Genomic DNA, 27,653 nt, shown 5'->3' with positions numbered 1-27,653 from the left:
CTGGATCCCAGGGCTCAGGGCCAGGGGCTTCCCAGCCTGCCATCGAGCGTTCAGCTTAGGTTTTGCCCTGGCACATTGAACGACCCATCCCTGTTCGCTGCAGGGATGCTATCGGTGAGGTGGCTACCTCACTGGACGCCATTGCGGTTTCGCACCGCAACTCCACTGCGTCATGCTTGCAACACTCCCTGTCCTCAGTACTGCGGTTTGGTCGCTGGAGCAGGCTCCCCACGCCATCCGGACTGGTAAGTGTATCTCTATGTGGGGACCTGTCTATTTGGGTGTCAGTCTGGGACTGTGTGACCCTGCGTGTCTGTGTGGCTGCTGTGCTCCCTGTCAGCTCCTGTGTGCACTTGCTGCCTGTGTGTGGGCTGTGAGGGGGGGGGCTCTCCCGCTCTGCTGGGTGTCATATGAAGCAGTAAGATTTAAGACATGCTGTGCGGCGATCGCTGCGGCAATCCGCCATTTTTCTGGGGCAAAAATTATGGTGGCAGGTCCTGTGAGGTACTGCACACGTTTTTGGCGCCAAACGCTGCCATTTTGAGCGGCGATCGATCCCACATGTCAGCGCCATGTTCTCTTTGCCCAGGGTTTTGTCCTCAGCCGAGCGGCCATGTTTGTGTAGCCTTGCATAGGCTTCATAGGGGCGGTCAGTCTTGCATCACTTCCTTTTCCTCTGGGACAGCGATCGGTGCAGCAGCCTGTGTGAGCTCTCCAGGTTTTATATCTCCTTTTTTCCTGTATTCCTTGCCCAGTTTCTTATCCCTGTGGGGGTCAGTGTGTTCAGTGGGTGCGGTGGGCAGCGCTCGCCGCGATCTTAAAGGGGCAGTACCCTTTATTAATTATTTTGCTGGGGCATGGATTCTCAAGATTGCAAGTTTCCTCCCACCCTGGTGGAGGGCCAAGGGGCTGCTGCTTCCCCCGAGGGGGCTGATCTGGCCACTATTGTGGCAAACTTAGCTGCTCAGGTGCAGATGCTGGTGGCTGATCGATCCACTAAACGGCCCAGGGTGTCTATTTCCTCTGATTCAGAGGGCGATGGGGCTGCTATGGCTGGAGTGCCCTTCTCAGGGTCTCACTCATCCCTAGACCTTGTGGGGTCTGACGGGGAGGCTGAGGTGGAAGGGGTTGATAATTCTCCCCCTGGCTCGTCTGAAGAGCTTGCACTCATGGATGAGTTGGTTGCTTCTATCAAGCAAACGCTGCATTTGCAGGATGAACCATGTCCTCCTGCTTTGATGTCCTCTTATGGGACGCAGAGAAAACGCAAAACATCGCAGGTTTTTCCTTGCTCTACGGAATTTCAGCGCGCGGTTGATGAGCAATGGCGCAATTTAAAAAAGCCTTTTGCTGTGCCGAGTAGGTTCAAGCTGCGTTATCCCTTTACACCGGCTACTGATGAGCGTTGGTGTGTACCGCCTCAGGTGGATCACGCGGTGGCGATTTTGAATAACTCAACTTCGATCCCTGCTGAGGATACCCCGTTGTTCCGGGACCCGACGGACAGGAGATTGGAATCTCTGGCCCGTCATGCTTATACGGTTGCTGGCTCTATGCTGAAGCCTATTTTTGCTTCCATTATGGCAGCCCAGGCTATTGCGGATTGGACGCAGGTGCTCAAGCGCACTCTGGTGGCTGACTCTGCTCCGCCGACAACTTTGGCTATGGTGGATCAGATTCATCAGGGTGTCATGTATTTGTGTGATGCGGACTTGGATTTAGTCCCTTTGGCGGCGCGCCTTTCTAGTGTGGCGGTCTTGAACCGTCGCCTGGTATGGTTGAAATGTTGGTCGGTTGACCAGTCTTCTCGCAAGACTCTGGCAAATTTGCCCTACGTGGGTTTCCGCCTTTTTGGCGAATCTTTGGATACTCTGATAAAGGGTATTTCTGGGGGTAAGAGCACTCTCTTGCCCCAATCTCACAAGAATAAGTTTGTTCGTGGTAAGAAGAATGCTTCGTTTAGGCCCTCTCAGGGGTCCTTTCATGCCTTTCGGTCGCACTATAAGGGCAAGCCCTTCAAAGGCCAAAGCTCCCAGAAGAAGCCGTGGGCGGGTAAGCAGAAGTCCGGCCAGTCCGGATCCGCTGCCCATAACAATGAGGCCTGAAGGGGCGCCCTCACCCATTTCTGGGGTGGGGGGACGTTTGCTCGGTTTTCTTCAACCCTGGCTGGACCGCATTCGGTACAGGTGGGTTCAGGAAATCGTTCGATCTGGATACAAGATTGAGTTTCTCTCTCGGCCAGCGGGCAGATTTTTCCCCTCAAACCTTCAGCTGACTCCGGAGCGCTTGCAGGATCTGCACCTGGCGGTGCGGGACCTGCGGGCCCAGGGAGTGGTGGTTCCGGTGCCTCATCAGGACAGATTTCGGGAGCTCTATTCCAATCTGTTCACTGTGCCCAGAAAGGAGGGCAAAGTACGTCCGATTCTGGACTTGAAAGCTGTGAACCGCTTTGTGCGGGTTCGCAAGTTTCGCATGGAATCCCTGCGCTCTGTGGTGGCTGCCCTGGTTCCGGGGGAATTCATGGCCTCTATCGACTTGAAGGATGCGTACCTACACATCCCTATTTTCGAGGGTCACCAGAGGTACCTTCGATTTGCAATTGCGGAGGATCATTAACAATTCGTGGCGTTACCCTTCGGTCTCGCTTCGGCTCCTCGGGTTTTCACCAAGGTGCTTGCGCCGGTTCTGGCTTTACTGAGGGCCCAGGGCATTTCTGTCCTGGGGTATCTGGACGATATCCTGATTCGGTCCGCGACCAATCAGGGTCTGGTGAACGACCTGTCCATCACGATGCAGACTCTGCAGGACTTCGGCTGGACGATAAATTTTCCAAAATCGACATTGTGTCCGTCGGTTCGTCTTCCCTACCTGGGGATGATTCTGGACTCTGTTCAGGCGAAGGTCTTCCTGCCGGAAGAAAAGCTTCGGACACTTCAGTGCGAAGTCAGGTCCCTCAGGGACAATCAGTGCTCGTCCCTCCGGACGTGTATGAGGTGTCTGGGATTGATGGTTTCGGCCTTCGAGGCGATTCCCTTCGCCCAGTTTCACACACGGGAGCTTCAGGCGGAGGTTCTGGCCGTGTGGGACGGGCGTCCGCAATCTCTGGATCTGCGGATTTCGTTGAGCCGCCACACCCGAAGGGGTCTTTTGTGGTGGCTCCAGTCCCCGGCGGTGTCGGGGGGCAAGTCCTTTCGTCCTTTGTTATGGACGGTGATCACCACGGATGCCAGCCTGTCGGGCTGGGGTGGTGTTCTGGGCGTTTTGTCCGCCCAGGGAACTTGGTCGGAGGAGGAATCCTCCCTTCCAATCAACATTCTGGAATTGCGAGCGGTAAATCTCTGTCTTCTGTGTTGGACGGACAGGCTTCAGGGCCGTCCAGTTCGGGTGCAGACGGACAATGCCACAGCGGTGGCCTACATCAACCACCAAGGGGGCACCAGGAGTGCCCGGGCGGCTCGGGAAGTAGCCGACATTCTGTCTTGGGCCGAGACGCACGTCCCGACGATCTCTGCAGTTCACATTCCGGGGGTGGAAAACTGGCAGGCGGATTATCTGAGCCGCCAGACCCTGGACCGGGGGGAATGGTCCCTTCACCCGGATGTCTTCCAGATGTTGTGCGCGAAGTGGGGCTCCCCAGATGTGGACCTGTTCGCGTCTCATCTAAACAACAAGGTGGAAAGGTTCGTGGCAAGGACGCGCGATCCTCGGGCAGACGCCTCGGACGCATTAGTGTCGCCCTGGCATCAGTATCGTCTGATGTATGCCTTTCCACCGATTCAGCTGCTGTCCAGGTTCCTTCGCAGGTTGGCCTCGGATCCGAAAACGGTGATTCTGGTGGCACCGGACTGGCCTCGCCGGTCTTGGTACGCAGACCTCGTGAATCTGGCGGTCGACGTTCCGTGGCGTCTGCCTCTTCGAGCAGACCTTTTGTCTCAAGGACCGATATTCCATCCTGCTTTACAGTCGCTGGCTTTAACGGCCTGGCTGTTGAAAGCCAGGTCTTGAAGGATAGGGGTCTCTCCCCTGAGGTCATTCCCACTTTGATCAAGGCCAGGAAGGCCTCTTCAGGGAAAATTTACTACCTTACTTGGAAGGCGTATTTTGCCTGGTGTGAGTCCAGGGGGTATTCCCCTCGCTCGTACTCGGTGTCGAGAGTGTTGGCTTTCCTTCAAACGGGCGTGGACCAGCGTTTGGCGTTGGCCACGATTAAGGGTCAGATTTCTGCGCTGGCCGTTCTTTTTCAACGTCCTGTGGCGTCTAACTCTTTGGTTAGCACCTTTGTTCAAGGGGTGCGACATTTGGTCCCTCCTAGGAGGGAGCCTTTGCCTTCATGGGATTTGAACCTTGTTCTGTCCGTGTTGCAACATGCTCCTTTTGAAAATATCAGGGAGATCTCGTTGTCTTTGTTGTCCAAGAAGGTTGCCTTCTTAGTGGCGATTACTTTGGCTCGCAGGGTGTCGGAGCTGGCGGCCCTGTCCTACAAGTCTCCGTATTTGGTGATTCACTTGGATAAGGTGGTCTTGCGACCTAACCCATCTTTTCTTCCGAAGAGAATTTCTGAATTTCACCTCAATGAGGACATTGTCTTGCCTTCGCTTTGTGCGAAGCCTAAGCATCCGAAGGAGGTGGCTTTACATTCCCTGGATGTTGTTAGGGCGATCAGGGTTTACCTGTCATCGACTAAATCCTTTCGCAAGTCGGATTCTCTCTTTGTCCTTCCTGAGGGACCTCGGAAGGGCATGGCGGCGTCGGCTTCTACCATCGCCAAATGGATCAGACAGACCATTGAACAGGCCTATGCTTTGAGGGGGAAGGTTCCTCCCGTGCCTGTGAAGGCGCACTCTACCAGATCTCTGAGTACGTCTTGGGCCTGTCATCATCGGGCTTCTGTGGCCCAGGTGTGTAAGGCGGCGACTTGGTCGTCCGTTCACACCTTCTCCAAATTTTACAAGGTGGATGTTCAGGCATCATCAGATGCTTCTTTTGGCCGCAAAGTTCTTAGTGCGGCAGTGCCTTAGGGTCCCTTGTTTGGGTCCTTGGCTGTTGGGGTGTTTTTACCCCTAGGTTACTTGTTTTTTCCTGGGTTGTTGCTCCTGTTGAGCACGTTTTCCTGTTGCCCAGTTGGTTCTCTTACTTTGGTAAGGTTCCTTTCTCTGATGTGGGTACTGCATTGCTTTAGGCGCGGCTGCTTTTTTTCCCACCCCTCATGTCTACACTGCTTTGGGACGTCCCCATTAGTGACGAATATGAAGAGGCGGCGACTGTCGGAGGACGTAAGAGAAAACGGAATTTTTGTAAAATCTTACCTGTAAAATTCCTTTCTCTGAGTCCTCCGACAGTCGCCGCCCCTCTTTTGGGGTTTGTTTGTATACTCTACTGCTATTCTACTGAAACTGAGTTGGTATGCAGGAAGCAAGGAGGTATTGACTGAGGGGACCACCCCCTGGGGGTGGGATATGCTAAAAGCTTTGATATTAATATATTCTGTTGCCTAGCACTCCTACGGAGCAAAGGTCAATAACCCCCATTAGTGACGAATATGAAGAGGCGGCAACTGTCGGAGGACTCAGAGAAAGGAATTTTACAGGTAAGATTTTACAAAAATTCCGTTATTCCCAAAGAAGCTCAATAAAAACAGCACACGCTTTTTAAAGCTGGAATAAAAGCTTAAATGCCTGTAAAAGCAGCTCTTTTGTTTTTTTTTAAATGTGGTGTGCATGAGCCTCAACGTCCCTTTCATGCAATCAGTTCCACCTGTCCGTTTTTCAGGCAGACCTGATCAGGCCACCCATTGTCCTCTATGGGGAGGCAGATGTCAGTGGACATGTGTCTGCTGACACCCACCTGGCATCCAATCCGATAAGATCCGCTGAAAACTGACATATGGCGATACATTCACCATCTGTTCAGCAGGTCGGATCAGATGGGATCGGATGAATTTGGACAGGCTGTCCCTTTTCATCCGATCTCCCCATAGAGGAGATTGGGGCTCTGACAGGGTCCATCTCTGCACAGTGAGGAGAGACAGACCTGTTATCCGCCTGCTCAGCAGGGACCAGCAGAGAAATCCCCACTAAGCAAACAGAGTCTGTCAAAACAGATCTGCCCCGTGTGAAAGGGGCCTAAGAGTCACACTCTTTTCATCCAAATTACATAGTATCAAAGCTACCAGGAAATAACCAGACTTTGTGAATTAATAGAAAGAGGACTAATTGGGGTATATGATGCCATTAGAATAGTATATCCATCCAGACTAAATATTGCAAAATGTATCTTGAAGTGTAAATATTATTTTAATTGTCCATCTGACTTCTGATAGGCTCAAAATTATCACATGTAATTTAGTTTGAGCATTTGCCATCATTATGTATGATGCCAGTATGGTCCTAAAGCAAATGATACCCATAAATATGTAATGCACTGAGAAAAAAAATAGCACTGTACATTTTAAGGTATTTATCATCATTTGAATGGGCTGTCAACATGCGCTAATGTGCCAAAAATCAGATGTGACCCTTTTTTTTTATACTGTAGTGTGCTACAGTGCATGTGCATTGCCTTGTTGTGTTGGGGCATCATTCAAAATGACTATTACTTTAACACAGTAATGCATATTACATGCATTTCTGCAATGCAGACATGGGCCTTGAATGTTGCACTAAATAAAAGTGGTTTACAGGTACCAGGGCCATTAATTAATTTATATCAGAAATGTAGTTTTACTGTACACTTTGCTTTATGAAAGATACATAATCTGTATGCCAATTGTTAAAGTTATAAATGAAAGCAGGCAGCAAACTAAGCAATACATTTCAAAATATAACGTTTTATCATTATACTATAATCTTGTTACCAACTTTAAGGAAAACAATTGTTTCTGTTCTCTTATTTTGTATTTTATATAAGTGAATGCATTTCAGTAAACTGAAAAGTGTTGATATAATTAGTTTTTTTTTATTGTTTGGAAGATAGATTACATTTAACACCCATTAAAGTAAGCAGAAATAGAACAGAAATATGGGACTTAATTTTCCTTTTGCAGTTAAGGAACAGTTTGGTTGCAATTGCTTAGTCTGTTTAAAATAAATAATTTACTTATTTTAAAGGGTAAATGCTACTTTGTGATAAAATTAAATTGTGTTGCATTTCTTACCTGGTTGAGTTCTGTTCGGCAACTTGCAGTCCTGAAATAATCATTTCTCAAGTGTAAGCATTTCATTAAACTAGCTAATAAAATGAGATCCTAATTGGGGCAGAAAAAAATAATAAGCTCACTCTACCCCCCCCCCCCCCCCCAAAAAAAAAAAATAATAATAAAGTTTTATTTTCCTTAACCTTTGCATCACAATACATACATCCCATGTGGTCATGATTAATTAAACCTGCTTTGTGTCCCGTGATGTACAAAAAAGAAAACGGTATCTTCTTTGTCCTTACCTATAAAATGCATTTCTTGGAGTACATCACAGGACACAGATGTCCCCCCCCCCCCACACTATTTTTGGGGGTATTGCTTGCTACAAGCTGAGACTTCCCTAGGGGGTGGGGTTTTTTAGAGGAGGACTTCCTGTCTTTAATTGACAGAGTCCGTTTATCTGCAGGTGGCTCATAACCCAGGTGGTCATGATTAATGAAGCCTGTACTGTGTCCCGTGATGTACTTCAGGCTCCGTTCACATGTAGGCGTTTTGGGGCGTTTTTGGGGAGTTTTTCTGCTCTAGGATCAGCTCTCAAAACGCCCAACAAGACAAATCCTATTCATTTCAATGGCCCCTGTTCACAAAACGCCCAATGCTCAAAAAAGTACATGAGCTTCTTTTTGGGCAGATTACAGGCATTTTCCATTGGTCTCTATTCAATCTAAAAACACCTGCACAAAAATCGTGGTAAAAATCGCGGTAAAATCATGGTAAAAACGCGCAAAAACGCTACGCTCAGGTGTGAATGTAGCCTTAAGGAATGGATTTTACAGGCAAGGACAAAAATCCTTTTCTTTTTGTTTTAATTTGTACGTTGCTTTTAATACGCATTGCAAGATAAAATTGGGGGTTTTGAAACTGCTCCAGCCCCAAGATCTTCGCCCCTGATTATGTACCTTTTATTAATTTTATAAATTAATATTTGTACCCTTTTTTTTCCAGCTCTGGTTACTGAATGTTGATACAGTTTTGATAGACTCGACATCATCTGGAAGAAATAATTCATATTTTTTTTCTGGAAATGCATGCAGTGAATCCTCACAGTCCTTAAAAGTTCAGAATTGTGCAAGGCTACTATACATACCATGCATTGACAAAAGTCATCCAGAGTAAGTACATTTTACTATGTATTTCATCAATGTTTGTGTAGTTGCTTCTTTTTTTCACTTTTTAGTAAGTGCCGCATAGAGAACCTGTGTGACCTGGGCATTTCACCACTCCAAAGTGTATCTAAACCCATGGAAAAACATACAGTATATATTGCTGCTTTCCATTCCTAAATAACAAACTCTTTAGAAATGCTAACTTACATCCCTCATCCCTCCCACTTAGAGCAGGGCCCTCTTATTCCTACTGTATTAAAGTGTGTTGTATTTGTACTGTCTACCCTCAAGTTGTAAAGCACTGCGTAAACTTTCAGCCCTATCCTATATAATAATAATTTCTCCACTTCTACCAAAATTCTCCTTCATGGTGCCAAGCTCCTCTAAATCCTCCATTCTTTGCACTTCAGTAAAGAGACTAGTGGAATGAAATTGAGGTTGCTTTATTGGTATACTTAAACAATGTAAGTTTTTGCCATCAGGTTTGAAAGAGACTCATTGTGGTAGAATAATGCTTTAATATCATTTTTTCAGCTTTTTATAGTAAATAACCAGGTTCTAAACTCCATGATGTACTGTAAATATAAACGTTATGACATGTGCAATAATTGATTTCACCAAAACTCTTTTTGGTGGGTAAAAGGAAGTTCAGTCATCAACTAACTGTTCAAAAAACAAAAGAAAAAAAAACTTGATCTCTCCTCTGGGATTGTCAACTCCCACCCACAACTGGTTTCCGGTTCCAACACGGCTCTTCATTTCGTTTTGGATATGCCACTGGGAAAAATTTTAGGGTACATTTAGTTGGCAGTGGTAGAAGTTATGATGATGTTCCAAATGTTTCAATGCTTAGGGATTGATTTACTAAAGGCAAATAGACTCTGCACATTGTAAGTGCAGTTTCACTCATTTTACTTAAATTATTACTAAACCCACAGCAGTAAAATCAGTCTGTATATGCAGTAAAGCATGCTTGTTATATTCACTGTGGAACCTGAGGGTTTAATCCTCTACATTGTGTAAAAAGGCTTTTTGATCCTGTCTTCTCTGTTCCTCCCCTTCTTTCACAGTCCCCAACTCATCTCCTGATGGAACAGGGTCTAGGGGACAAGCTGCACATGCTCAGTTTGGTGTGTATTGCTAGAGCGTTTTTTTTTTTTTCCTGGGAGTGTGCATTTGATCAGCACAGGGCCAATCGGCCCTGTCCAGACAGAGGTTGGTCAGGGATCCTGCTTCCTAATTGGACAGTCATAAGAAAATAAAAACTCCTCCTAAAAGCTTGCTCTAACTGCGGATAAAAAAAAAAGGTATTTAGCAGTTTATATTTACTAAAATAATTGCATTTCCATGTTCTGTGTACTGTTGGAGAGAAGATATATTGAATTCAGGGTCCTGGGTTTAGTAACACTTTAAAGTGATTGTAAAGTCTGTTTTTTTTTTTTTTAATAACAAACATGTCATACTTACTTGCTCTATGCAGTTGGTTTTGCATAGAGCAGTCCAGACTCTCTTTTTCTCGAGTCCCTTGTTGCTGTTCCTAGCCCCACCCTCTTATCGAGTGCCCCCACAGCAAGCAGCTTGCTTTGGGGGCACCCAAGCCAAGTTGCAGCTCCGTGTGTCCATTCAGACATGGAGCTGCCCTTCAGCCGTGCCTCCTCTTCTCTCCTGACTGGGTAATTAACTTCGATTGACAGCCACTGGAGCCAATTTCGCCGTGGCTGTGTCTCAGCCAATCAGCAGAGAGAGTCCCAGACAGCCAAGGGTCTCGTGGACATCACTGGATAGACATGGTGCTCAGAGAAGTATTAGGGGGTGCTGGTCAGCAAGCGGTTAAGAAACCATGACCGGTTTGGACCTAGTAGAAATTAGCTTACTACTGATGAGTCATGGGGCATAATAGACAAAGATGGTGTACTAAAACCATAAACCGATGTTAAAAAACAGTATTTTAGTACTTAACACATTAGTGCAACAAAGAGAAATATATAAGGTACAGGATTTTGTCAGGATAAAGTGAACCTGTCCCCAATGTGTGTGCTATAAGATAAGGTGGGGTTTGGGTTTCGGGGGTTCATGTCCTGGGGTACAGAAGTTGAGACAGACCTGGGAAAAAGAAAAGAATAAGGGCAATGAAGCATAGAGCTACAGGGAGAAAAAGGAGAGGAAAAAAATGGGGTGGGGGGCAGATAAAGGCTGGGGGGGCTGGCAAGGGAAAGGGAAGAATATTAGGTACCAAACAAATGTATAAATGGTAAGGATCAGGCCCGTTTCCTCTTTCCATCCACCTAAGTGAAGTAGACAGTCTCTACTATCGAACTTCGTCACATTGAGTGGGAACATAGCGCAATTAAGGAACATAAGATTGAAAGCACCCAGTGGTTTTGAAATGGGTCCAACATGACCGTGTGTTCGTGAATTATTTTCAACCTTTCTTGAGAAATGTGAATCAATTCTTCCATCTCCTCTACCTTAGAGAGCCTGGTAAACCATTCTCTAATCATTGGGATGCCCCATTTACCATGTGCAAGGTCGTATGATGTAGAAGAAATTGTTCAGGGGTATAATCTAGGATGAATGTAGGGGCATGTGTGATGAGATCATGCACTTCCTTCCAAAAAGGTTGAAGAGGTGTACATTCCCACCAGATGGGGAGCAAGGTGTCTTCAGCTTTCCCACATCTCCAACAAATCCTGGGTATGGTGTGTGAGAATTTGTGTAAGCGAGACGGGGTTCTGTACCATCAGGTTTCCACTTTATAACAGTTTTCTTGAATCGCTACATTCTGAGAGCCCTTATGTGTATACTCGTGAATAGTATCACAATCCTCGTCGGTGAGAGTCTTTTGCAGTTCCCTTTCCCAGGATACCCATGATGGTTCCGGGGCAATCCTTAAGAAGTAAGGTGTATGTGTAAAAAATGAAGTGTCTTTGCAGGGGTTTCCGTGTGCATAGGGACTCAAAGGACGTAAACTGCCTTGTCCATGTGGTTGATGTATCTTGAGTTGAGAGAGAGTGTCAAATTTCTCTGGGGGGAAGTCAGGGTTGCTCCTTAGTGTAGTTAGGGGGGCTGGCACTGAGGAGAGCTGTAGGGATTGCATTGCATGTCTAAAGGCTGTTAGGAAGGGATAAATAAGCGGGTGTGTCGTGAGCTCCACTGACCAATTCCGGTGGGATATCCACGGATGTGTGTTTATCGGGGTCTGCGTAAAGGAGTTCTCTATGGCCACCCAAATATTCCTAGACTTCCGAATATTCCAAACTACAATTCTTGTGAGATGACATGCTAAATAATACTTATGGAGGTCTGGTAGTCAAATGTCCCCCTTAGTTTTTGAGTATGTAAGACGGGTGTAATTAATACCTGCGGATGAATTTCTCTATATGAATATCGAACAGGCCTTCCTATATTGTGCAAAGAAACAGGGTGGAAGATGAAAAGTAATAGTCTGCATTAGGTAGAGTACGTGTGAGAGAATGATCATTTTGACTACTGCAAAACATTTAGACCTGCCCAGTCCTTTAAACCTGTTAGGATCTTCGTTAGGGCCACTTAAAAGGTTCAATTGAATACATCTGATAGCTTACTTGTGAACTGGATACCTTGGTATTTAATGGTGTCTCTTTTCCACAGGAATGCTTGTAGTACTAGAGGGTGAGACCGTTGGGTCCTGGGCTTTTACCCGATTTAATTTGTTTCAAGGCAGTTTGTAATTCTTCTATAGATGGGGGACGTTCCATTTCCTTGGCTTGTTGGCTAGTGATTGCTGTTGGGCTATATTGAGACCATCAGACTTCTTATTGTAGAGTTTTGAGTAGAGGAGCTAAAACTGTTTTGCTGTCTCCTCGTTTCTAGATAACAGTGTGCCCTGATGGTCTCGAATATGGTGGATTTTTGAGGGAGCTTTTGAATGTCTGTACCGTACATAGTAGTAGCAGAATAAGCGTAGAGGGGAGCCTTGGGAGTATAAATGGGTGGGAAGACCGTGAGGGTGCGATCAGTATTATCATTATTTAATACAATACAATAAAACAACAAGCCTATTGCCCTGTAAGTGCTCTGTATTGGTAAACTAAATGAGAACAAAAAAAAGTAGCGAAACAACTTTTATAAAACCTTTTTTTTTACCATATTTTGAACACAGAGTCTTGGAATACGGCAGATTATAAGAGAGAGGCTTTCAGCATGGGCTGTAACTTAGGGCACAGACAACCATGTTGTCAAAGACTGCCCTAAAAGGGTCAGGATAGCTACTAAAGCCCCGTACACACGTAGCGATTGTCGGCCGAACGATCGGCCGTCTTTTGTCCAGTGCTGTCCTGTCGGTTAAAAAGTGCTAAAGACTGCACACGAATTTTGTCGGCCAACAACAGCCGACTGCAGAAGTGATGTCATGTGATGGTTAACTTTCCGTGTGTTTTTTCTTCTCTGAGCATGCCCAGTCTTGCTCATCTGCTGTTTGTCGGCCGAATTCTGTACTGACTGAGGAACAATCGGCCGTTCTGATGTTGGCCAACAAAAATTTTAAAGCCTGCACACCAGATTCTGTTCGGCCGAAAAGTCGCAGTCGGTTGTCGGAAGCATCATACTAACAAGCCGACAATCGGCCGATCGGACGTTGGCCGAATATTTACGGCCGACAATCGCTACGTGTGTACAGGCCTTAAGTCTATTTTCTGTGGGCCTGTTTCTCTGGGCCCCAAGTACAGCACCTAAAAAGGCTATAGAAAGGTACGTGATTTTGTATTTTCTGAAAAGTTAGCTTTACGATCATAAGTTGTCACGTTGTATACTTCAAAAGGTTACGACATCTCAAACTTTTAGAAATCCCACGTGTCAGTGTAAGTCAGTTGAAGGTATTGTATCAAATAAAAATAAAAACAAGCATAAAACAAAAGAAACACAATAATAAACTCCTTCTCACTCCTCAGTGAGTTATCCCCCATACACACGTGCAGATTATCGGCAGACTTTTGTCTGCAGACTTACCTTTTCTATGTAGTGCAAGGGCCTGCCGGATTGCATACAAATTGAAAGTGTTAAGGTTTGACCTCATATTATATGGTTTTGGTAAGTCTGCAGACAAAAGTCTGCAGATAATCTGCACGTGTGTATGGGGCATTAGACTACTGGCTGATGGAGTGACAAATGTCTCTCTGCTCTGCTCCAGCTTTAATAATTTGCCCTGAGATAGCACTGGTTCGGAGAAGAGACCCATGTTGCCTCTCCCATGGGTGTAATGTTAGGTTAATGCACCAGGGGGGTATATCTGTTCCTATAGCCTAGTGCATTGAGAAGGTGGTATTGTTGATCTTAATCTCAGCAGGTTGTGTGAGGCATTCATATTCACCCACATGTACCAGCCGATTGTTTGGCTGTTATTGCATGTGGCTATTTTACATTAGGATCCATGGAGTATAAGATCAGAACACATGTGACATTGTGGTCTAGCTATGTTCTGTCTAATAGAAAGAACTTGGACCCATATTGGAAGAGGTCCATGTACCGATAGCAGTGTGGAAGGGTAGGATAGAGAATTCAGTTTAATGATGACTAAGGCTTTTAGAAGTATCAAAGACCCTTGTCTATCAACTGGGCTTATGTATACAGAGTGTAGTTCTTAGCGTTTTTACCATCAGTGGGGGGAATTCTAATGTAAATATACTGGTCCTCTTTCCAAACCGAGCTCAGTCTCCCTCCCAACCCTCTCTTACTAGTGCTTAAGGCCAGTTTTCAGCAGTGTTGAGATCAATAAAATTATGTTCGGGGGAGTCCGGACAAACATCATGTGGAATTTAGGAGACTCAAGTGCAGAGTGGGAAGATCTCCTGGAGTCAATGTGTCCACTTCTCTGCCCCAACTTGTGTAAGCATTCGTTTTTGTGAACTAATGACAAAAAAGTTTAGCTCTGTATTTCTGAGTTGCTTTTTCACAAGCGTATTGTGGTAATGTGCAAGGCACATAACAAAGTTACAGCTGTTAACAGATAAGGGTGTGCTGGGTGGTACGTGGTATGATATTACCTTTGCACAATTTCAGGATCAGCAAGATGAAACCTATCTTTACAGTTCATTTTCATTGGTGAAGCCATGGGGTCTTTGTCAGGATCCCTCTGAACACTGTAGGTTGAAAGGGATTTCCTATTTGAGTGATAGCCACCGCCAAGTTAAGCATAATAAACAAAACAAAGCATTTCAACACAGAGTCTCAATGTCACTTACAGGCAGGTTAAAGAAGGCCAAATGCTGGATTCAGGCCTCTTGACGATCCCTTCAAGGGTTTGAGGCCAACCCAGGGCTACGTTGAGGCAGGTCTTGCCATGCTGTCCAAGTGTTGGGCGAAGTGGGGTCCAATCTGCATCTTCTGGAGCGCTGTCGTCGTGCTTTCAGGGAAGGGTTGTGAGATACCGGACAGCAAGGCTCAGACGGGAAGTAGAATGCATACCATTCCAGAAGATCAATTGGAGGCAAGTCGAGCTGTTCACAGAAGGCTTGAAGGTCCTCTGGGGTGCGGAGCAGGGCAGTGCAGTCCCTAGTAGAGGCAGATAGACAAAACGGGAATTTGCATCTATATTGAATGTTGTGTGAACGTAGTGCTTCCAGCAGGGGGCACAGTGTACATCTATTCTGTAAGGTGATTTGAGAGAGGTCCTGGAACAATTTAATCTCTGCGCCATTGTATAGAATGTGGCCACTTGCTCTTACCTTACAAAGTATTTAAAGTTCTCAATACAACACGCAACATCTCTCGGTGGTTCATTGTCCCAGGGTTGAGGTCTTAGGGTACGGGGCATGCGTTCCACGTCAATGGGAGCGTCTGCTGTGCGATCAAGCAGGTCATTTAAGATGCTACAAATTGCTTGTGAGTCAATCCCCTTAGGTACCCCTTCACCCTGATATTGGTGTCTCCAGCCCCTTTTGTCTAGGTCCTCCACATGGCGATGTAGGTCAAAGAGATGCGATAGTTGGATGTCATAGGTTCTTTGGACTTGAATGTTTCAGTGTGTGCTTGTAAAGTTTGTTCTACATCCTTGAGGTGGTGAGCCACAGCTTGGATGTCTAATTTAAGTTCCAATATGACAGCTGTGAGGGTGCTTTTGATGTCTAGGGCTACTTTCTGTAGATCAAACAGACTTGGAGGTTGATTCGGATGCTGGCAGAGTGTGTCGTCTCTGTCCATTTGTTACTGGGATCGGCTGCTTGGGGAGTCCTGAGTCAGGGCCTGAGAAGCTCAGGGATATTTTTGCTGAGCTGTGACCCGGTTTCTTTAGATGTGCAGGGTATTGAGGCACTTCGGTTTGACTTGTCCATGGCTAATATTGGTTAGGGGCTCCCCAAATAGTCAAATTATGTCCTTGATTTGTAGGAGCAATGGTCTCACGCAGCCTTCTCGGTCCCCTGCCAAACCACGCCCCTTTAGGTTTTTTATCTTAATGCAAAGAATGCATTAAGATAAACTTCTGACTTTACAACTCCTTTAACTTTGTAAAGAATACCCAATCAAATACAAGGAAAAAAAATAACAAAACAACACTTTTGGTTGCATAAGATTGGATGTGGAAATCAGCAGAGCTTTACCACATTTACTATGCTCTGGGGAAAATGAGTACAGCTGCACTTGCAAAGTGCATGACCTACATGCCTTTGGTAAATCAACCCCTTAGACTGGGTTCACGCATGTGCGGTGTGAATTGAAACTCCATTTTCACAGCGAAGTAGCAAAGTAGTTGTCCAGCATATCAGGTCAGGATTGCATCAATATCAGGTCAGAATTTTACCCTGTTCACGACTAAATGACATGTGCGATTGAGAAGCGTTCCCATAGCAGTCAGTGGGTCTGAATTCACACCTCAGCCAGACTGATCTGCTCAAAACACTGACAGGACTCTTTCAATTCATACTGAATCCACACTCTGTCTGCATCAGACATATGTGAACTGGCACAATAGAAAGCAGTGTTCTTCATGTCATGCAAATTGGATGCGGTTCACACCGCATCCAATTCACATATGTGTGAACCCAGCCTTAGGCCCCTTTCACACATGTCTGTTCCGCCGACGTACTCCGTTCTGCTCAGCCGGGGATCGATCTGCTGATCCCCGCCGAGCAGGTGGATGACCACTCTGTGTGTGGAGACGGAGCTGTCAGATCCTTGCTCTCCTCTATGGGTGAATCGGATGAGAACGGACCGCCCGTCCCTTCTCATCCGATCCGCTAGACGGATGGAAAATAGGGTTTCCATTCGTCCGGATTTGACGGACAGGATCGGATTGGATGTCAGCGGACATGTCTCCTCGGACATCCGCTGCCCCATAGGGATGCATGGGACATGCGATCAGGTCGTCTGAAAAACTGACAGGCGGACCTGATTGGGACCATATGTGTGAAAGGGGCTTTAGTCTTTACCTTTTGTAGCTTAGTGCATTCTGAATAATGCCATATTTCTAGTGTGAATCTATTTAACTTGCAAAAACTTTTCTGTGTAAGAAAAGTTGTGCAACATACTTTATTCTTTGGACTAGTGAGCGAGTGGGTCATTATAAAGAAGTGATTTATAATATCTGGTTTTCTGTAAGTGTAGTCTAAATACGAAAATAACATTTGTGTAAGTTTACGATTTACACATGCAGATAACCATTTTTTGCTTACCACATCATTACTGTATGCTTTTCTTTCATTTTCTCTTTTTCGCTTGTAAAGCCAATATTTTCAGATTTTCCACAACTTCGTTTTTACTTTTTAATAATGAACAAAATCAAAACAAGCTCTGAATAACAGGCAGAAACTAGTTTTTCTTATAATTGTGTGTTTTCTGCTTGCCTTTCTCGAAATTACCATTTGAATTGGTCTGTTCTCAATTCTATTTCTGCTATCAATTTTCAAGAGCTCTATTTCCAGTCAATGGCCATCAGTGTTGTCAAAGAAGCCTCTTCTGCCTAAAAGTTTAAGCATTCTTAAAAAAAAAAAAAAAAAGTGTATTTTTGAAATGGGTTTATTTTTGTTTCTGAAGAATCTTTAATTTGACAACCCTCACAATGATTTATCACAATAGGCTGCTTAAAACTGCTTGGAATAATGAGCAACGTGAATTTCAATACTTCCTTAAGGCTAAACGAGTCAGCAGGAGCTCAAATTGCAAGGTAGACACTTTTATTTCAGCTCATATACAAGTGAAAATTTGTATGAGGCTACTTTAACGAGGCCAGTAGGGATTTGGGATTATTTATTTAAACCCTTAAGAAATGTAAACTGTTTTCCCTGTATGTTTAGCGGTGCAAAGAAGAGATTAGCACAAGATGCACCACATTGCTGGCAAACAAAATTGACAAATGCAGGAAAAGTATCAAACAATAAAAATTTTGTTTTTGTTATTTGGAAGAGGTATATTTAAGGTCTCCAGTATAATAGCCTATTTAATGTTCAGGGACTTTCCATTAATAATAGGGATAACTCTAGCTAGCGTAAATGTTGGTATTTCCCAGCAACACTTCAGATTTATGAAGGGCACATTTCCCAAATAAATCCCTAATGCGTAAGGTTTATTGTATCTTTGTAGATATCAGGCTTCACACAGGTCTTTACAAATAAAATTGTACATTTCAAAGTTTGAAAAAACCTTTCTGCATATAAAGCTCAGTGTTTGAACATTTTAGTTTAATAGTGTGATGCTCAGCATAAAAAAAGTGTTGATTTCTCTTTTTTTATGTTAATTTGTTATATTTCTTAGTTCAGTTTTGGCTAAAGTATTTTTTTAAAAATCAATTTGACTGTTCTGGCTCCCGCATTGTCGTTCCAAGTTGAAAATGACTACTTAAGAGATTTTTCAATTTTATCAAATCTCCCATTTACTACAGTCATTGGGACCAGAGGTGCTACTGGACCCAAAGGTAACTTCCTATGAAACATGGTGCGCCCAAGATGCGGGTCAGAGAGGTGGGATCTCAGTCATTTATAGGCTATTATTGAACAGTGCTGACAAACTGCCTTACATGCAGTGCAGGAAAAAGGAAAGGGAAAGAGAGAAGAGGGAGCCTGGGGGGGGGGGGGCGGGGGGATAATAAGGCAGACTAAATGGGGTGAGGTCCCAGATTACATACCAAACCCTAAAGGCCAGTATGAACATAGCTGGCCCATGGATGCCAGACTCCTTTAAAATGTTTAGAGGTATCATTAATTTTGCTGGCTAGATGTTCCTTAAGCATTATCCAAGACACCTTGCGCTTAAACATAGATATTGAAATTGTGGGTCATTTCCATGAGCGAGCTATGGTAAGCTTTGCCACCAATAACATAAAGAAGATCAATCTTTGCGTTGAGCGAGGAATTTTCTCTATGGTTTCATTTAGTAAAGCATTTCTGGGAGCCTGAGGCACTGGGACCCCCAAAACCATCCTAAGTAATGCAAAAACCATGTTCCAGAAACCCCGTCGTTTAGAACATTCCCACCAGATATGGTACATAATGCTGTTGGAATGACAACCTTAGAAGCATAAAGGCGAGGTGCTCGGAAAAAGCCTGTGAGGGACGATATACCATCTAGTCATAACTTTCACATTCGTCTCTACCAACGAGATATTCAACACACATATGTATGCTGAGTGGAAGCAGAGATGCCAACGGTCTAAGTCCCTCTCCGAGGCCAACTCCAAGTTCCAGGTCCACACTAAACAGGGGAAAACATTGTGGTCAGTTCTCTAGCTATGCTGGGAACCCAGTGTACTCTCCTCCAATGATCAGACTTGTCCTGACACACCCCCCACTGCACAGCCATTCACTGGGAAGCTCAGTCTGCCACCGCTTCTTCTCCCTTCAGCTCCTATGCAGCTGACAACAGAAGGAATGTGATTACTAAAGCCTCGTACACACGCACCGATTGTTGGCCGTAAATTTTCGGCTAACGTCCGATCGGCCGATTGTCGGCTTGTTAGTATGATGCTTCCGACAACCGACTGCGACTTTTCGGCCGAACAAAATCTGGTGTGCATGCTATAAAATTTTTGTTGGCCGTCAACAGAACGGTCGATTGTTCGTCAGTCAGTACAGATTTCGTATAAAATGCAGTAAACAAAGTTCATCAGAGAGTGCTCCAAAGAGAAGGGAAACTGTCCACCACTTCAAACTTGGAAAAAGCCCCGAGTGCAGGAACCGCCACCAAGGTAATAAATGGCCTCTTACCAATATGCAATGACCCCCATTACAAGGATCAAAGCCAGCCTGTGTAATCAAACCGGTGCCCAGATCGACATGTACCGATTCCTAGTGTTCCCTCAGCAGCTCCAACCGGAACAAATGCACATAAGAAGGAAAGGGACAACTCCAATAGTGAAGTACGTTCACAGGTTTATTAGGTAAAAGCAGAGTGGCAACTCACGTTTGCATGAAGAAATCACAGCATGTCTCGGAGCTATACTCTCAGGAGCCTTGGGTCAGAGCACTTTGTTAGGTCTTCAGAGTCGATTCATCCTATCCCTGGTGGATTATGCCATGGCCCACAATTTCTTTTGGTTCAATGGCACTTACTACAGGCAGAACAAGGGGGTGGCCATGGGCGCTAAATTTGCGCCAAGTATGGCCAATTTGTTCATGGCCAAATGGGAGGAGGATGTCATCGGTGACGTTCCGAGACCAGAGATAGTTCTCTGGCGGAGGTACATCGATGACATCCTCCTCCTGTGGGATGGCGACTCTGAGTCTCTTGAATCATTCATTTCCACACTGAATGATAATGACAGAGGCATTAGATTGGTGCACGAAAGTAGTAGATCTGAAATTCACTTTTTAGATCTTAAAATCAAAGTGGTTGGCAGTTCCCTGGAAACCTCTACTTTCTTCAAGGAGACTGACAGGAACGGATTTATTGACACATCAAGTTGCCACCATGTGTCGTGGCTTAGATCCGTTCCTGTTAGCCAGTTCCTCGGACTTAAGAGAAACTGTTCTAATAGAGCTGACTTCCTGCGGGAGGCTAGCTCCTTGAAGTCCAAATTTTTGGAGAAGGGGTATAAGGAAGAGGAGCTGGAAACAGCCCTAGTGCAGGCAGATTCTCGTAATAGGGCTGACCTGCTGGTACCACGAGAACGTGAGAGCAATGATGATTTTCAGTTTGCCTTTTTTTCATCATACTCTATGCAGCATTTTTCTGTAAAAAAACTGATTAGGAAGCATTGGCATATCTTAAAGAATGACAGCCTCCTGGGCCCTGTACTACCTGAAACTCCTAAGGTTATTTTTAGGGGTGTGCCTCCGTTGAGGCTTCAAGTGGCCCCCAACATTGTGGATCCTCCTAGAACCGTCTCTTTCTTTCAAGAGAGGGGTGGTTTTTATCCATGTAGAGTTGTGCTATCTGCAAGGTCAATGCTTGCAGGTCTAGGAGAGTAGAGACGTTCTTTTCCAATGCTACACAACGTAATGTTAAAATTAAGCCGTTCATCACATGTTCCACACGGCACGTTGTCTACCTACTACGTTGCCCTTGTGGCCGCGAATATGTGGGTCGGACCATACGTAAGTTACACGTGCGGTTACAGGAACATGTGACGAATATACTGAAGGCATTCCCAAAACATAGTGTCTCAAGGCACTATGATGAATGTCATGGGAATGACCCCAAAGGTACTGTCTTTTTAGGCATTGACAAATTTTCAGGCAGTTGGAGGGGTAGTAACCGTACCAGAGGCGTCTCGCAACTAGAGACGAGCTGGATTTATCGGTTGAAGACCTATGCCCCTCACGGGCTGAATATTGATTGGGATATCAACTCCTTTATCAATAATGCCTGATAAACGGGATTTCAGTATATTCCACACCGTTGGTTATCAGATTTTCATCTTGTATTTTTTATACTTGGGGACAGTTTTATGTTTTTATTTTTGTGACGTTATTAAACTATCATATTGGATATGTATCATCATATTTAGTTCACATTTTTAGTCTTTTTAATGTAATTTTCTTTTTCATGTTAATGTATGTTATGTAATGGAGCACTCTCGGGAATTCTTGTTTCTGGCCGCTAGATGGCGGTGTTTTCCTGCAAAGTCTAGTACGACTGAGTAGAGCATTGTTCCCTTGGTAACCTATAGGTTTCCCCTTTTTTTGAAGCTCTTTTTAAATAGAGTTTCCTTTCTATTATCAAATATTGATTAGAAATCCTTTGAAATATAAGGTATACACAATTTTTGTAAAATCATATTAATATTTGATTGGTTTATCGCCGCTTGCGAGACCCAATTCCGGGTTGAGCTCCGGATGTTGACATGTAAATGGCACATTTCCGGTTCCGGGTTTTGGTTGGTCTCCTTCCTGTTGATGGTTTGGGATGACCTCTTCCTGATGGCTCCGGATTGGACGCAGCGCGTCCCGCCCTGTCTCACCCAGCATATAAACAGAGACGTTCTGCCGTAGGCCACACCCCCTGACGATGTCACGTGTTGACAAAACCGGTCGGAGGAGGAACCTGCGGTACGTCGTGCTGAGGCCAGCAAGGAGACACGGCGGCCATTTTATCGGTTGGAAACAAAGCTCCTGAGAGTATAGCTCAGAGACATGCTGTGATTTCTTCATGCAAACGTGAGTTGCCACTCTGCTTTTACCTAATAAACCTGTGAACGTACTTCACTATTGGAGTTGTCCCTTTCCTTCTTATGTGCATTTGTTCCGGTTGGAGCTGCTGAGGGAACACTAGGAATCGGTACATGTTGATCTGGGCACCGGTTTGATTACACAGGCTGGCTTTGATCCTTGTAATGGGGGTCATTGCATATTGGTAAGAGGCCATTTATTACCTTGGTGGCGGTTCCTGCACTCGGGGCTTTTTCCAAGTTTGAAGTGGTGGACAGTTTCCCTTCTCTTTGGAGCACTCTCTGATGAACTTTGTTTACTGCATTTTATATTTGATCCAGTTTGAACATTTGTATGGACTGTGGATTTTATTTATTTTTGTTAGCGCTGCACCATTTCCATTTTATAGTGCTATTCGGATCTGGTATTTCTGATTCTAGATCAGGTGCTGGCTGCTTTCAATTGGTCTGTTGACCTTCCATTTATTTTATGTATGGTTTTATCTTTACATTTTAGCGCAGCAATATCCCCATTTTTATAGTACAGATTTCGTCAGACAAAAATCAGATGAGCAAGACTGGGCATGCTCAGAGAAGAAAAAACACACGGAAAGTAAACCATCACGTGACATCACTTCTGAAGTTAGTTGTTGTTGGCCGAAAAAATTAGTGTGCAGTCTAGAGCACATTTCAACCAACACAACAACACTGGACAAAAGTCGGCCGATCGGTCGGCCAACAATCGGTGCGTGTGTACGAGGCTTTATTGCAAAGAAGAATGTTACTAGCAGGCTTTTGGTTGGCTTATGCTGGTGCAACCAGATTGATTAAGATAGGAAACATCATCGGATTTTTGAAGCCAAAAAAGGTTTCACCCAATGATTCGACATCAACGGAGGTTGAAGTTTGAATGTTCTGGCTTGGTTTATTTATCTGCCACGTGACTTTTTTTTTCTTTAGCACATTGTTTTCTCTAACGTTAAAATAGCTGGTACTTGTGATTTCTTGAATCTTCCTCCAGTCTGCAAAATCTTAAGGCTCCGTACACATATTGGGGTCCCAGATCACGGGCAGAATCGCGGCAAATCGCAGGACGCCTGTGCGATTCCCGTCACTTCCAATGGCACGGTAAAATAGCACAAACAGAATTGTGGGACCCCTGTCGCCCAACAGAAGTACAAGAACATCTTTTGAGTGACAGGCATCTCGTGATTCTGTTTGCGTGATTTATCCGTCCCGGAATTTGCCGTGATTTGGGATCGGTGAACGGAGCCTTATGGCTATATTCATTGTAAAACTGTAGGACAAAAAAATTGTAGGAAGGGCAGCTTCTAGGTTCATGTCCCAACAATTCTTCCAGTGGACTCTGTGAACAGTGTGCACACCTCTAAAAGAGACCAAGGCTATATCATTATTTCCCACCTCTGGTCATGCAATTTATTACCAGTTCCGCCTAGAGCACTTAGAATATTCGGGCGCTTCCTTCCACCCTTCTGCCATGAGGGTTAACTACAGGATGGTTTACATCCCAGATGCTGAGTTCTCCTTCTGGACATGCTTACTCTATGTTCTGTACCAGTAGTCCTTGAATACCCCACAGGAGAATACCAGCACATATATCGTGCCCAGCATAAATGAGTACCCCCCCAACAGATTTGTCAGAAAACCTTACTTTCCTTTCAGAATCAACATTTTCTATGGGACACTTTACCACAAAATACTCCCACAAATGCAGACCATTGATTGCAACCAAGATTTGTTAATTTTACACACACAAAAAGTATATTTTCTAACAAATTCATTCAAGATCATGTTGCAAAAATGAATACACCCCAGTGAAAGTCTTAGGAGCAAAGCTAAATTTTAGACAACAAAATCCTAATTAACAAGAATTCAACTACAGTTGAGTCTAATTGTTTCGTCTAATTGTTCATCAAACAGGATTCCAGCAAACAGTTGATTATTGATCATAAAAGAGTGTTCCTTAACAAAGAAAACCCTTCCTGTTTTATGCTGTCAGCAATTGCACCACATGAAAATGTGAACAAGTCACAAGTTTAACAAATGTGAAATGTCACAAGGCCTGAGAAAGAAAATAGTTTCTTTACATAAGAAAGGTGAAGGCTACAAGAACATCAGCAAAGCTTTACTTATATGTTAGATAACATCAGTCATACAGTAGCAAAATTGATACAAAAATGTCCATTCAGCATCCAGGCTCTAAAAGAGGTAGTTTTTGAAGAATGGAAAAGATAGATGTTGCAATATGTCGCCAACTTGTACATTCCATGCCTAGAAGACTTGGAGCTGTCCTTACAAATGGAGGTCAAACAAAATACTAGATGTATTAGTTTTTGTTGTGGAGTGTATTCATTTTTGCATCTTGTAATCTAAGTTATATTAGTGATATTACTTTCATGTAATGAGCTAAACAAATGTTCTTTGAAACTCAAAATTTTATCAAAATTGTGGAAATAGTTATTGGGATATTAAAATCTTATTTTTCAAAAGGGGTGTACTCATTTATGCTGAGCACTGTAGCTGTGATGGAGACCAAGCAAAAGGGAGCCATTGCAAAACTACAGGCAAACATTTGTTCTTCTGAAGGCCCACACAACACTCAATCTGAGTGACGATGAAGCCTTTGCACCCAAACAGGAGTCAGCTCTAACAGCAATCACTGCATTTGATTCTACCTCTATTTCAGGCACACAAGTGGTCTTTTTGACAAAAGTAGAATTTTCTGTATCTGTCATAATTCCTTGGAAAAACAATCGTCTCAATGCAGCCATCTTTGCCCAGGGCTCAAAAAGCCATATGTCAACTCTTTCTCCCGGAGTCAGATCCTGATATGTAGTGAAGGGGCACTCTCCATCTGTTACAGTTTGACTGTTGGAGTTGAAAATGCTTCAACCTCCCCACTTTCTTCTCTCTAATAAATCAAAAGTTGCCCAAGTACAGCCGGATTTGCAGAATGCCCTGAACTCTCTTGTTCCAGGAAGTAGTTGTGCCAGTACCTTCACATAATAGGTGCAAAGTGTTCTATTTAAACCTATTTATGGTAACAATGCCAAGCAGGGACAATCAATGTATTCAGGATTTAAAATCCCTCAACATATACCTTCAGATGCCAAAATTCTCTCTGAGACAATGGGAATACATGGCATTGGTAGACATCCAAGATACCGAACTACATGTTCCCATTTATCCACTTCATCAATGCTTTCTATGCTTTGCAGTGGCAGACTATCACTTCCAGTGTTTGGCACTGCCCTTTGGCTTATCATCTGCTTATCCTAGCACCTCAGAACTCAGGGGATCCAGTTCACAGGTTACCTAGATGACCTTCTCCTGAAGGACTAATTTCACTTCCAGCTGTCAGCATATGTCCACAGGACAATTCAGATACTTCAGGCTTTCAGTTGGGTGATTTAAAAACATTCTTTGCCTGGAATACTTGGATCGGACCTTGGACACATACCAAGCAAAGTTTTTCCTTCCAGAAAATAATCCAAGGATCATCTAGCCCTAGCCTTAGATGCCTTGAGAATTCCCTGGTCTCAGTTTAGGCTTATCTACGCCTTCCCTCCAGTGCAAATTCTGCTTCATCTTCTCAAAAAGATAGAGCAAGAGAGGCAAACAGTGATTCTAATTGCCACAATCTGGCCCAGAATAATGTGTTACACAGACATATTCATATTTCTAGCAGATTATCCCTGGCTTTTTCCCAACAGGTAAGATCTGCTATATATAGGCCCTTTATTCCATCCTACTTCACAGTCTGACTTTAACATATATCTGTTGAAGCCCAGGTCTTAAAAGATAGAAGAGTCTGTGAGAATTCCAACCTTGCTAAAAGCAAATAAAAAAGCCACTTCTAGAAAAGATCTACTATCTTACACGGAAATGCTTTTTTGCCTGGTGTTAACACAGGTAAATCAATCCCAGAGATTACTCTGTGCCCTGTATTCTGGTCTTCCTACACTTGGGTCCTGACAAGGACTTGGCCTTAAGCACTCTAAAAGGACAGGTCTCGACCTTGTCTGTTCGACCACTGACTTTTCTCCTTTGTAAAAAAAACTTTCTTTAAGGTGTACTTCACATTATGGCCCTCACGCAGCACCCATTGCTTCCTTAGGATCTCCACTTGGTTTCTCTGCCCTACAGAAACCACCCTTTGAACCCATTAGGAATATTCCCTTAGAAGATCTCTCCTGCAAATTGGCCTTTTTGGTTGATATCACATTGCTCAGGTGTGTGTCTGAGTTGGCAGCTTTTTCCTGCAAGGACCCGTTCCTCATACTTCACACAAACAAGATTGTTTTTCACCCAAGACCATCCTTTCTTCTTAAGGTGGTAGTGGTGTCAGTGTTCCACCTCACTGCGGACACAGTCCTACCATCCTTATTCCCTGCTCCAAAGCATCCCAAGGAAATCTGTCCACATTGCCTATCTGTAGTAGGGTCCATTACAGTCTACCTCAAAGCTATATCTTCGATCAGAGAGACAATTTTCTTATTTGTCTTGTTCCTGGGGCCTCACAAGAGACACCCTGTTTCCAAGTCCACTATCTTGGGATGGATAAGAAAGCTTTATGCTCTCAAAGCCAAATCTCCTCCTGCAAATTTATGCACCTACTCCTTTAGAGTAGTGAGAGTTTCCTTGGCATTTTGACACCAGGCCTCTGTAGCCCAGCTGTGCAAGACCGAACATCTGGTTCTATGTTCATACTTTCTCAAAGTTCTACCAGGTGGATGTCCAATCTTCTGCAGATGCAGCTTTCAGCCACAAGGTTCCTTCAGCAGCACTCTGTAGTTGGGTATTCTGGCTTTTGTTGTTGTTGGGCCTGTTGGCACAGTTCTGTTTGTTGATCACCCTTCTTAATTATTGCTCAGAAATGTCCCAGAGTCTATGAATATTTTGCCTGTGTACTGTATGTATAAATTTAGACTTAACTGTAAATTCCATATCTTGGAGTACAGTACAGGACACAGGGCACCCTCCCTTCCATTCCTTTGTTCCTCTTCATTGCTTGCTGCAAAACTGAGGACTCACAAAGTGGGGTAGAGTTACAAGAAATGTGCTCAGGGGTCATGTCTCTGAAAGCTTTTCTAGTGTCCAATCACCAGAAAGTATGACTCTATAAGCCAGCGCCTAATCCTTTGCCTGTGTCCTGTACTGTACTCCAAGATATGACATTTACAGACAAGTTAACATTTCTCTTTTTTCATTACATTTGCATGTATGTATGGATAAGTCTTTGCAGATATGTTGTGAATATGAAAGCGTACAGTTTAAGCAGAGCATTTGGTTTGTTTCAGGGAGTTTTTTTTTTTTGGAGGATTTGTAAGCTGACTTGAAATTCAGTTGCTGGCTGCAACCAGATTATTTCTATAATAAAGGGAAGTCAGCATCACTGAGCAATATCACCTAAATATCTAACAGAGAACTTTGGAAGTAATGTTAGCTCAACACCTGCAGCAGTTTTTGATGGATTGTGTTAATAACCACAAAGTAAGAGCAACGCAACCTTTTGTGCCAGAACATGCCTGTTCATCGCTAGCCAGTGCAATAATAAAACATTAACGTAAGCTCTTTTTCTACCACCACCCACTCAGTTGCTATGTGAATAATTTTGTTCAACTTTTAATAGCTTGGAATATTGGTTCACTGCTGGGAGTTTTTCAAATTATTTCCTGCTGGGGAATTACACCACTAATTTTTCCTTGGCATGCAACCATGTTAATGAGGAGTTACAGTAGATAACGAGCATTCTTTTGAGTCATTTCTGTTCTACAAA

General features: G+C 44.2%; 1 protein-coding gene across 2 annotated transcripts in view; it reads left to right on the top strand.

The window, feature by feature from the left end:
* The window catches only part of UBE3D (ubiquitin protein ligase E3D), a 457,021-nt gene that overhangs the window by 216,780 nt on the left and 212,588 nt on the right, over positions 1–27,653 (top strand). For both annotated transcript variants that reach the window (XM_082250092.1, XM_082250091.1), the window contains exon 8: positions 8,141–8,307. In XM_082250092.1, coding sequence (XP_082106218.1) covers positions 8,141–8,307 — 167 coding nt within the window. The remainder of the gene's footprint in view (positions 1–8,140; positions 8,308–27,653) is intronic.

Source organism: Pelophylax lessonae (genome assembly GCF_965119305.1).
Source record: "Pelophylax lessonae genome assembly, chromosome: 3".
Taxonomy (NCBI): Eukaryota; Metazoa; Chordata; class Amphibia; order Anura; family Ranidae; genus Pelophylax; species Pelophylax lessonae.
This window is presented reverse-complemented; position numbering and strand designations above follow the sequence as displayed.